Source organism: Macrobrachium nipponense, chromosome 6 (assembly GCF_015104395.2).
Source record: "Macrobrachium nipponense isolate FS-2020 chromosome 6, ASM1510439v2, whole genome shotgun sequence".
Taxonomy (NCBI): domain Eukaryota; kingdom Metazoa; phylum Arthropoda; class Malacostraca; order Decapoda; family Palaemonidae; genus Macrobrachium; species Macrobrachium nipponense.
Window position 1 is genome coordinate 130372856 of NC_061108.1, and position 13239 is coordinate 130386094.

General features: G+C 37.8%; 1 protein-coding gene across 1 annotated transcript in view; it reads left to right on the top strand.

The window, feature by feature from the left end:
• LOC135216639 (chondroitin sulfate proteoglycan 4-like) overlaps positions 1 to 9102 on the top strand; it is a 413166-nt gene extending 404064 nt beyond the window's left edge. Inside the window, 1 exon segment of the mRNA XM_064252023.1 lies at positions 323 to 9102. Within this exon segment, the coding sequence (XP_064108093.1) occupies positions 323 to 490 (168 nt within the window). The 3' untranslated portion in view covers positions 491 to 9102.
• The last annotated feature ends 4137 nt before the right edge of the window (positions 9103 to 13239 follow it).

Below are 13239 nucleotides of genomic sequence, written 5' to 3' on the forward strand. Positions count from 1 at the left end.
AAATTCCAAGATACAAAAGTCGTATTAAGAACGCAAGGAAACTTTTCATATTTTAACTGCCTAGGACTGAATCTAGTCTAGTATACACTCAATTAATTAGGAAGTAATGAAAGATATCGCTTCCTTGGAAAAAAAAAACCTGTATTTAATTTCAAAAACATCAGTATGCAGGTTATAAAATTATACGTAATATTGATTTTCAAAGTACTATTTTGCTAGTTTTATTTTATACTATGTTGCTTTTTTATGTTTTGAAACTTTCTTTCACTAATTTATTTTTTTCACTCCTTTATTTCCCAAACTTGGTGCTTTTGGCCTGAAGGTGACACCTCTGTGTTCAGACGCCTCTCCAAGAGAGCCACCATATGATCCTCACTTGGCTGGATATCCGTATGGTGTAGATACTGCACAGTCAGATTGGGGCGTCTATGAGAAGCACCAGCCTCGAACCACCAATCCAATGCTCAGGAAGAACCAATACTGGGTGTAGAGTGTGTGCGTGTATCTCTCCCTCTACCTTGGTATATAATGTAAGACGTTATTTCTAAGTAACTTTTGTGTGGAAGCCTGGCAGTAGTTTCCTAGCTGGATTGGTTAAGGATGACTGTAATGGTGGATGGCTGAGTGCTGGATTCCTGTGGGAGTTATGATGGTGTTAATAATTCATGTTAAAATGCTATTTCTCTCTAACATTTACCCGACTAGGGAGAAAATAATATTGACCTGTCTTGGGACAAATTGTTTTAAATTATCTCAGTCATGTTAAAATTAATGAATTTGCCCTCTTGAGAAATTTTCATAGATGTCATTTTATCGGCTACTCTTGCAGGTGCTGTAGTAGTCACATTTTTATTAATTTTAAACTAGATTTTTTTATTCATTAGTTGTGTGGGTACTAGGAAACTATTGCCAAGTGTGGATTTACCTATGACACGGTGCTAAAACCATAAGTGGTTTATTAAATTTAGTACAGGGTTTTACAAGGTTTTAATCCACTACTGGTTTTAGGAGTTAACCAAAGAAATTATGGCCAGTACTGGGTTAGAAAGGTAACTCAACCTACACTGTCAGGACCAGTGCAACGAAAGTCTTAAATTATTGTTACTAACCCTGTTCTGAGGTTGTGGGTTTCATAGTTTGACCAGAAATGTTAACCTGCTTTCCCAACATATTAATAAATGACCGTCCATCAGTTTTGGTATTTTAAGTTATGAAATATTCAGTAAAGGGCTCCCTAAGGGTCCCAGTGCCTGGCAATTGTCATAATAATTTTCAATTACTTATTTTCTTGATTTAAAATAAATCTAACATGTTAAATTCAGTGCTTTAGAAAAGTTGTTAATGATAATCTCATTTTGTCAGATTTAATCATAATCTAAGAATTTTGTATAAATGAAGTTTCCACATTGACAAATACAAACCATAGTTTATAAATTGACTACTTTACCTTCCAAGGTGAGGAAAATACTACAGAAAATTGAAAATACCAATGGACTATTACAAAAGAAAGAGGATGGGTCGCTCTTAGTAATGTATACCACAAATATGGGGCGCTGCTGTTCCTTTCTAAACTTAGACATTAACTCTGTATGGATTTTCAATGAACTCTGTAAGAACTACTCATAATTCTGCACTATCTTAAGTATCTGCCACCCAAACACGCATGTGTTGTAAGTGGAAATTGGATACTAGTTCCCATGCTCCAGTCTCCTGCTTTTTTTTGTACATAAGCGGGCGGTTTCCTTTGCGTGATTCTTCAGATTTATCAATCCAAAGGGCTTATTTGTTTTTGTGACAAAGTGCTATCGGTTTTTCAGTGCTTTTGCGCTTTTTGTAGTTTCTTGATTTGTGAGACAAATATTTTTCAAAAAACCAGTATGACCTTGCAATTGTTTTTTCCTGAAACAAAGCAGTTTCTGACGAGTGGTACATCAGCAGCTGTGTCATTCTCTTAAATTTATTTACCAATAATATATTAACTTTTCAGGTGTCTGTGATGTGGCATTATGGAATACTGCTGCATTAGAAAAAGGCTTACTAGTTGGAAAATGGCTTTCCAGTTGCAGTAGTCTTCTTAATGAAGTTCTTCCGATGGGTGTGACTTAGTCTGTTGTTCCTGACTAGAGCAGGCTTGTGGTGCATGGAGAAAAGGACCGGCAGAAGGAAGAGTAAGGGAGCCATCAGCACTTTTTCATCTTCGTCTACCTTACCTCAACCGCAATCTTTTATCCTACGGAGGCAGAAACAAGATAGTGAAATTAGATTGGCATTTTCCATGTGCTCTCCCCCTTGGAGGAGAGCAGGGAGTAGAGTCACGAGCGGCAATCAGTCTTCCCAAAGTAGGGTCAGCACTGTGGTGCCATCCATACTTAGGGTCTGCTCCCATTTAACCTCTGAGTGGGTTAAGTCTTGGCATGCTTTTTCCATGCACTCTCCCTCTTGGGGGAGGGTAGGGGCCCACAGTCACTGGCGTTGATCGACTTTCCCTAACAGTTGGAACCATAGTGCCATCCAGGTTAAACCCAGGGGTCTGCTCCTGTCTCATCTCTGTGGGCTTTGAGGCTAACATTGAGTAATAGCTGTTCAAACTTTATGCTCAGTGCACAAGGTGTCCTCCCTCTCACTGCAACTCTTTGTGGTTGTATTTAGAGAGGTTTGAGCAACTCGCTCAGCAAGCAGTTTGCATGGCCTGTACAGGCAGCGAGGTGAGTGATATACAGCGACCAGGTTATATACTATTTTATTAATCAAGACTGGAATTGTCATTAACAATCACAAGCGGAAAATTGAGAACAAGTAGACTACATATCTCTGGAAGGAAGTTTGTTTACTCACCCATGAAAAAATGACTATTTCCATAAATATGCCAAAGGAAGACAATATGCTACTGATATAGCTTGAAAGCTGCAACTTTTTTATGCATAATAAACTGTGTCTGATGAGACAACATAATAAACATTGTCTCTGCAACTTGTCCCTCCTGGTCTGGATTTCTGGCAACCACATGTCAGAGGTCAGCCCTCGTGGTCAGTCTAGTTTGACATTTGTGGTGGCATCTGTCTGGAGGGCACCAGTAAAGGGCCTGCAGTACTCCACCCCCCCAAGAGGAAACTTGGGTCAGAGTCCTCACTTCTGGCAGGTATGCTAGGTGAAGCCTGTCAATCGATAAAGCCAGGTCGTTCTTCCATCCACTGACATTTGGTTGGCTTTTTCTCTTTAATACCAAAAGATTTTGTGGGGGCCCAAGTAAGCGGGAGAAGGGGCAGCCAATGGGCGTCTACTCTGATGAATGCATTTCTCGCTTGAAGACCAAGTTTTTCTGGGTGTGCCATATGTCATTTTCACTGGCATTATTTGTGTTAATGCTCTACAATGTCGGAGGGGGTGGTTGGGTGTGTTGGGTCTTGAAAAATGTCTGCTGGTATTGCCAGGGACTGTTTGTAGCGTCCTTCTGCTGTTGACACATTATGCTGCATGAGGGAGAGGTTCTTGGACCCAGTAAGAGCCATAGCAATTTTTTTTTCCACCTCCCATCTTGGCATTTCGCTGTCAGTGCAAGGTTGAAAGCTCTTTCTCAACCCCAACAGTAAGTGTGGGGGAGGGCATCCGGTACTTGCTTTGCAGGCAATGGTCATCTCTTGTTGATGGCTAGGCCACTCCATGTCAGGGTGGGGTTTTCCTGCCAAAGTATATGCAAGTTCACTTCAAGTCAGGGTGGGCCGAAGTCACTGCAGGTTCACTTCATCCTTTTGCGCTGATGCTACTTCGGTATATGATACCCTGATCTGAATGGCGTTGATAGAGGTTTGTGAAAGAACGTCTGCTATGGTGTTGGAGGGGCCCCTGTAAGTATCAGAGGTTGGCCCTCGTGGTCAGCCTTTGTTTGACATTTCTGTGGCATCTGCCTGGAGGGCCCCAGTTACGGGTCTACAAGCCCATTCAATATTAGCTTCCCCAGTCTGCAAATCAGGTTTTACCATTGATAAGGGGTAGCTCTGATGATCCCTAACCATGTCCGATGAATCTCGGTAGACTGGTGACCAGAGAAACAGCGGACAGGAAAAACCACTCTGCCAGTGAGATACTGCAACCAAGTGAAGAAGGAGGAGAAGAATATGAAATGCTATACGTGACAACTCAAAGAAGTTAAAGAGAACAAACACCATTCTTTGTTCAGTAAGTGGTGGAAATTATACCATCACCACTCTAAGAAATGAGAATTTTGACAACAGACCACCAAAGTTCTCTAGAGAATGAAAACAGATTCAACACATCTTCCTATTCAGGAAAGCAGGGACCGAGATGCCCCCTGCACTTACAAGACACTGACATTTCAGTTTAACTGAGATAATGTTTCACTTCACAGAATGCATATGGAGGCAAGCCAACAGCAACTGCACTGCTAAAGGAAGTAAAGTATGAGACTTCACTCAACTTTACTGGAAACATAATTCCAAACAGTATTGTACTGCTCATCCACTGCTGAGACTGTCAACCATTTCAAAATGTTTAACCATTAAACACACAGCAAACTCAGTGCAGATCAGACATGACTGGCACACACCAGGGACAAAAACTCATCCTGGGTTTGCAGTCAGCCCCCTCAGCTGCTTTTGAAGCCAAAGTGCTACTGAAGGCAGGGTGTAAGAGAATTCTTGTCAAGTTTTCTGTCACCATAGAAAAGTGAAGCATCCTTAACACTTGTTGTAAAGAAGTCTGAATCTGCACTTCAGTGCCATATCAGACACAGAAAAGAACACTCCCACAAAAAAGCTGGCAAAAGAGCGCACACCTAGAGGAGAACCCATAACTACTTTGTCAATGTGCATCCACATTTGCTCTCTTTGATTGATGAATGGGGCCTTCTTAGTGCACTCTCTCTTACCTAATGTGAGTTTGAAGTGACATACAATTTTTGGCTGACAAAGTTTCTCTTCATTGAAGAGGCAGTCTTCAAATGATTCTCAAGAGAACTAGATTTATCCTTTTAGTTCGTTTACAAATTAATTGTAGCAGTCACTATCCAGCAAGTATCAAGACGCCGCAGAGCTTGACACATCTTAGGTTATGGTAATGCCTGCACTAGTTCAGGGCTTTACCTGACTAATTACAGTAATGCCTGTGTATATTTTCAGAGGATTTAAACATTAGCAGGCACAGCTGCAGCAATTTTGACTAACCGACCTTAAGAAGAGTTCTTGGCAACCTTAAGTAGAATGCATGCAGGTGGGAACACCTGCCATTTCTTGGGAGGCTTCTATAGTAGATGTACTACTACTCACCATTCCAGTCAAAGATAGGCTTTTTGAGGTTGACTGGATAAACCAAATGTATGAATTGGACATTTGCTTCTGCATTTCTGGATAAGCTCTTTGGATCTGAACCTGCAGTCTTTGGAAACAAAATACTAAAGTTTATCCTTAAAATCGATTATCACCAACCCAGAACCTTAAGGGAAATTATCAGCACCCAACATGAATATGAAATATTCTTCTGCTGTAATTTAATGGGGACAGTACCATTACAGTACTATATTAGAGTACTCTGTCTGTTACAGTCTTTAAGTTTATCATTCCAAAAAAGGTCTTCTTCTATTCAAATGTAGCCATCTTGGTAGTGTGAAGCCTTACACATTTTTCCTTAGCTCGGAACTTGAAAGTAGCAGTGTACTTTAATGACTGACAGTCTCGTCAGCACTATTCTTTAACTAGATAGTATCTGACTGATATAAGAGTACTCTAAAGCACCTCTTTAGCTTGATGAATTTAAAGGCAGAATTCATGAAATCTCATAATTTGGCTACTCTATTTGAGAGAAATGCTTTAGCCAACTGCAAGCAGTAACACTAGCAATAATTTAGTAATTCAAATAATCTAAGAGGATCCTAAGGGACAACACAAGAAATGGGCACCAAAGATTTGGAACATAATTGGTAATTACAGATTGTGAGTTTGCAAAAATTGGCACTGTTGAGGCTTCTATCTCTGGCTTTGGATTCTAAGAGTGATTTTGCACAGTCCAATACTAAAAATCCAGTGCCTTGCTCCTATGTGGAGATCAGTTCAGTAAAGTTGCAGAACTGTTTCTAAAAAAACCAACTGCCTCCCTTTTGCATGTGGACATGAGGGGAGCTTAAGCCCTTAAGATACCATGATGAAAATTAATGAACTGAATTTTACAGTTTTCCATTCCTATTGTACACTTTGAGTGTTTTTTTTACAGAGTACTGACCACAAGTACTAAGACCTGTTCCCCTAGCAAGCCAGCAGTGACCAACCGCAAGTATTATTGCCAGAAAGAGTTGACCTCAATGAGCGCACAAGGGGCACTGAAAACTGTTTAAACACAAGTAATATTACATCAGTGTCATATTACTTGGATCTTAAGAGGGTGTATGCATGAGAAGGCAGTGAAAGAGTTTAAGTACTTTGTAGTGCACCAGAACTAGAGTATAGTAGTCTGTCAACTTTACTGTCCCACCTGAGAACCAATATTGTATCAGAGAAAAATGGAACACTTTCATGTTAGATTATCAGACACCTATGGGAAAGCATGGACTTGATTTGTCCAAGTCAACATCCCTTTAGTACAAACAACTGGAATAATAATAAAATCGCAGCTAAAAAGATCTGACCATCTTCCTATGCATTGCTTTGAGAAGTAAAAAACTAGTTTGTATGTTAATGTCTATGTGGCAGTCGTCTCTTTCTAATCTTCTAACCTTAATAGTTTGGGGTGTTCTAATGACTCAAGGTAGTCATGAGTTATCAACCACATGCTCTTAGCTCTTCATATAGTCAGTTGTGTGGGCATCCATACAAACTTCCTTGACAATGAAGAAACCTGAAGCTTACCCTCTCACTTATTGGAGTGGACTGAAACATGACACCAAACTGCAGGTAACTGCAACTTTTTCCAGTGCCATATAGTTAAGGGCAAAGTATTTTAATTTCTTGAAAACTAACAAGGAAACAATTTAAATCAAAACCACTAGTACAAGCTTCTTGAATAGTAACAACTGAATCAGTGTTGCTATGAAAAACATTTCAGCTGCTGCAGCATTTAGATCCATTACTGTTTTATATAAGATGCCAAGTAACGTAACCATGACTACAGTGATTAGCTTTGCTCAGCAGTGTATAGCTAAACAAATCCATATCTCATAAAAGTTCCGAATGTTTGAGGAAACTTTGTTCAGAGAGGTCACTCCTCCAAGCAAGTTTGTAAAACTGTAGCATGTCAGCATGAAATGCTAAAATTTCACTGAAAAACAATGAAAACTTCCACACGGAGTGTTCAAATTTTTGCATATCTGAAATATATGTGGATCTTGCTTTAATCGAGTCAGTGCGCAAGTGAAAGGCCTTGAATATCAGCCAATGGAAAGTAGCCAATGGTTATTTTGATTCCCAATACCCAAATTGTACTGCAAGGCCAGCATTACAACACCATGTCCACAGGTGTTTGTTAACTTCTTTGTTAAATTATTTTTAACACCAAATGCAATATTATCCATGCCTAGCAACAAATTTCTTCTTGTAGTATTGTCCAATGGTTAGGAAAAGCATCAGTACCATTCACATTGTGACATCCCTGACTTAAGTACTAGCCACATCTCTGCTTCAAAACTGCCTTGTATTTTATTCCTCCTCAAGTGCACACTTGATATATTTGATGTTGTACTACGTATATAGGAACCAATCATATTTCACACACCAGACATACTATTTCCTGTACTGCTTACCTTTCATTGTAACAAACTGGATTTAATGAACAAATATTTTGCATATACTGCTCACTAACTGGATTCACCTGATAGCACCGTATCAGTTTTTCCTTTAGTACAGTGATAATCTTCTGCATGCACCCCCATTGGTAATGAAATTCAATATTTGTAGTCTATTCTTCCATCCTCTGAAGGTAGAACCTGTAAAATACAACAATGTGGAGAATCTTTACTACTTTGGAGTATGAATGAATAATAGTATACCTAGTTAAAATTATTACTTTTTATTCTGACATAGCCAGAACTAAAGCAACTTCAAATCTTGAAAATGTACTCTTTTTCATTTGCACCCATATTTAAATCACATATCTCTAAGCACACAATTTTTCACACAGTTTAATGTATCCATATTAATGATTAAATCATAATCTGGGTAATGAATTTATAACCACGAAGTTTACCAGTTATGCACAGTCAGTATAAAAGATTAGTGAACAAAGTGGTTTATGCTGTTATGGTGGTACCAGATCATCAATTGTGAAGCAAGGTTTTCTCCTCAAGTAATTGTAGTAAGTGTATTTAAACAAGAAATAAGTGTGAATTATTGTTACCTAAGTGTATGAAACCAGTTATTTATAAATATATGTATATTTTGATATTCACTTGGCAACATTTTATTTCAAGTTTTTAAAATACAATATATATATCAAGAACTTGCACTGGTCCTGATCTGGCACAAACTTTAGGTAAATGTATATGTGTAAATATTTATATATGGACCAATATTTTCTTATGAAGACTTATTGCAGGATAAATGAAATTTAAAAAGCAAATCTAAAACCAAGGCTTTAAGCAAATATCAAACAAAGCTAGAAATTCCCATCAGGGTGTAAATGAATGTGTGAATGATTCCATTCATGAATTATTTGATTATGGTAGAAACCTCATTCCGATAAAGGCAACTGGTGACACTGCAATGGACTGAAGTAGCCTATGATTAAAAACTCTTGACGAAGTAAATGGTCTACTCAAGGATTTTTTTCAAGAAAATGCTCTACAAGTTCACTTCTTAATTATATTAAAGGATTTATCCCTTCTAGATTTCACCAACTCATTTTAAGTGGCATAATGTTGAACTTGTAACCCAAAGGAAGGTGAATTTGAAGTACTGTCAAGCCCATCAAGTTTTTTCAAAGAACATGGAATGAAGTGTGTGTATGTCAACTCAAATAGTATGAAAGATCTGTTACTAGACTTGTACAGGACTTCAGACATGTAAATATACAATAAGTTATTTTCTGATAAGTGAAATTTGTATTTGTACAGATTAGTGCCAAATTGTTTATATAAAATTTGTAATAAAATGAGTACTAGAACATTTGTTTTATAACCCTTTAAAAATTTACATGTTGGTTGTACATGCTGTATGAGAAGTGGGAGACTAACATAGAGACTGGCAATAAAAGATCTGGCATGATTATGTTCTCTGAAGGAAAGACATACTATCGGCTGTCCAGAATTTATTTATTTTTTATTTTTTAATAAAATCGGACATAAGGGGAAGAATGCCACCATTAGTTTCTTATAAATATAACTACTAATTTTTTAAATTCGGAAGACGAACACTATTCATATGGAAATAGCCCACCAAAGGGGCCACTGGCTTGAAATCCAAGCTTCCAGAGAATATGGGGTTCAATTGAAAGAAATTAAATTAGGTAATAAGAAATGTAGAAAGAAAAGATACGGTTATTAGAAAAAAAGATCAAATTAAGAAAAACACTTAAAATATATGTATATTATATATGAATTTTCTTGAAATTCAAACTTATTAACACTAGAAATCAACTTCCAGAATGGAAAAGACTAACACAAAACATATTTTACAAAAGAACAAAATAAAAAAAAATATGGGATGGAATTTGTACAGGACTAAAAAAGAAAATGTATCATTAAGTATTCTCAAAGTCGGGATGCATTGTTCTTAGAAGATAACCTACTGACAATGGAAGAGGGAGACCAGTATTATTCACTCCAACCATAACCAGGGACTGCATGGCTTCCGAGACGACGGTACAGGTGGGCCACCTCTGGTAATTTAAGACAAAGTAACAAATTTCCTTGCAGGTTCGAGAATAGGTCAGATTTAAAGTTCAATGAATGGCAATACTAAGAAGAAGTACTTCTATCCCAAGTGTAAATGACCAAGATGAGAGGACTGGAAAGGTTCAATTGTGGACATATGCTAACTGAAGGGATAAAACAAGTTCCTAAAATGCCTCTGGACGTTACTGCTGAAGTAGTAAGGGCAGTACGAATGACGAGAAGTACAAAAGCGGGACTATGGAGAGAGAAAAAAAAACTATTAAGTGTACGAGGTAAGGTGACGATTCAGCAAACAAGTTACATCGTAAGTAAGAAAAGTCGAAAACACACAAGCTACACAAGTTCCTAATATGACTAAGTTACTGCTTTAGTAGTAAGGGCAGTAAGGATGGCGAGAAGTCCAAAAGAGTTGGCGGGACTATGAAGGAAAAAAAAAAAACTAAGTGTACGAGATAAGGTGACGATTCAGCAAACAAAGGAACGTCGTAAGTAAGAAAAGTAGAAATCACATAAGCTACAAAAAATGTATACGTATATATAGAGATGGGTTTTGGACCTTGTAGAAGTTTGGAGCAATTTTTGTGTTTGTACAGCCATCACTAATACGTAAATCGTACTCACTTTGTAAGTTTATTATAAGAATTGCATAACAAATGCACTAAATGTACGAAGGTAGAAAAAAGTAAAGTCAGTGATGGATAATGTGCAATATATGTAAACACACACACATGCATATATCCCCTCCAATATCATTATATTAAAAGCAAAAGAAAAACATTTCATTAAAAACGAGGGACAAACGAATAAACGCAACGCTGCTCATGAAACCCAGGGCCAGCAGCAGCAGCAGATGATGATGATGATGATACGCGCATCAAAGGGGCCGAGGGAAAATCGGGAAAACCAATGATCACAGCATTCTTTGGTATTCCGAACTGACAAGTGACCTAATTAGTATCGGGAAACTTTTAGAATGTCAGATTCACATTGAATTACAAAGCCTTTGAACATTCGCTGAAATCCGAACCAGACGATTTAGGATAAAACAAACTTGTCTCTCTGGCAACTTTTCCGTGGATCAAGTATTGATTGTGAGTAAAAAACGATTTACTTCGGACATGCTTCCAGTTCACTATCGACGAGTAATCGGGAAAAATGTTGGTAATGCACAGTAAGACAAACACGACTTTTAAATATGTAAATATAAATAACATATATGTATATATATAATGGTATGGATGTGTAGTTCCTCAATTAAATGACTTTCTCAATAAAGGGGAGTGGCTCTTAAAGTGTCGTCATTCTGTTTTTTTTAGCAATGCCATTTTCCACCTTCCCTGCAACCATCACAGTCTACTAATCATCAGGTGCACAGTTCACCGTTTCAGTAAATTTTATACTTCATCCACTCCTGCTCTTTCCAATCATTCACAGTTTTTACAAACCTGTTGCCGTCCATTCTCTCTAAATGACCAAACTCCATCAAACAAATCGAGATGCAATCTATTCCCCTACGTAAATCTTTTTACCATTATTATAAGTTTTCACGTTTTCTACCCTTTTGGCCATTCTTACAATATAGATGATGCACTTCACAAACAAAACCTCTCAACAGGTTTACCCTGCCTTTCTATCCACGGTCTAACTCCTCACTGTACCTCGAAAAAGAATTGGTTCTACAATCCATTCATACATATACATCCAATCTTTTTTATACACAGTGGTAAATCCACGTTCTACCTATTCTATACTTGCCTCTTCCCTCATCCTACCAACATTTGTTCTAGCTACATTTACGATTACATCTAAATGCCTGGAAGAATCAAATGCTTTCATTAGTAATATCACTGGTCCACCATTCCAATTATTCTTGCTCAAAATCATTTCAAATGTTTCTTCCCACTGACACTTTCAAAACTCTTTTCACCGATTTCTGTTGTTTCCCTTCACTAGCTTTTTAACTCTTTACCATCTACCAATTTCGTTTCTCACAAATTTGCTCCCACATCTAATATACTTTCTCTAGCTTCTCTTTTCACTTCATCCATGAACAATTATGAATACGATGATGCATCCTTTTTTTTTTTTTTTTTTTTTTTTTTTTTTTACACCAAATCAGTTAATTTCCAACTACATATTGTAATACATGTTTTTCTTTCATCAATACAAGTTTTATTATTTCGCCATTTGGTGTTATTACCTTCTGCAACATGTACCCTAAGCACTGTATCCCCACGACCAACGCTATTTCAAAGGCAAAAAGGCTTTTATTGTTTTTTTCAGGCCAGGATACTACTTTTCCCACTTACTTAAAAAAAAAAAAAAAAAAAACAAATTTTCACAATAAACAGTTTCTGATGAAAACCTAATCTACATACGCTTCATACTGCTAAACTCAATCTCCCATTTCCCCGATCAAAATCTGACCGTCTTACCATACACTCTCCTACAGTTTACCTCTGTCTGTGATGTAAGGAAACGGTTGTTCTTCTCACCTCTTCTTTTGGAACTTTTCCTCATCCAAACATACCACAGACACCCTGTTTATCCAAGTATGGCATAAATCACACTTTCATCATCAAACCACACCACTGTCTCATCTCTTGATGCTTTTCTATTCGTTTTGATTTGTATAGATTTTTGGCATAATTTTGCCAAGCATTGGGGCAGCTAAGGCCATTCAGCAGCTGAAACGGAAATTGACAGTAAAAGGTTTGAAAGGCGTTACAGAATAGCCCCAAAGCAGTTGCCCTATGAAACAATTGTTAGGAGAGGGTGGACAGTAAGAAGGAAGAAAGAGAATATGAACGGAGGTACAGAAAAAGGAATAAAAGTAGTTGCAGCTAGGGGCCGAAGGGACGCTGCTAAGAACCTTTCTATTTATACAGCTCTTTATTAGATACCTAGTCTACACCCTCTACTGTCACATATTTTCACGCCTTCTAAATACTTACTAATTTTAGGAACTCTATGGCTTCTAATTATGCCATGTCTCTCCTCTGTCACCGACCTTTGCAATTAGGGTTCCTACAACACTCGCCCATTGTCATCCTTTGACCCAGGAATACCCATTTATACTTGCTAACACAACATCTTATGTCACACTCAGTGTCCCTATTAAAGCCTCTAGCTAACACATGTATAAACTGAGCTTGTTACTAGTCATCCCGCCACACTCAATGTTACCATAAATCTAACTGGCCAAAACATTTTTAAAGTCCTGGCTGCAACCCACCACAGTCAATTAACAATCATTAACTTAATTCCTGTTTGGTTCACCAGGGCACAATGAATTTTTCAAGAAACGGACACACAGAAGGTATCTCCCATAGCACCCATCTCATACCTCACTTCATGAGAAAATGTCAGTGTGTGTATATAGCATATATGTGTGCATATATATCAGT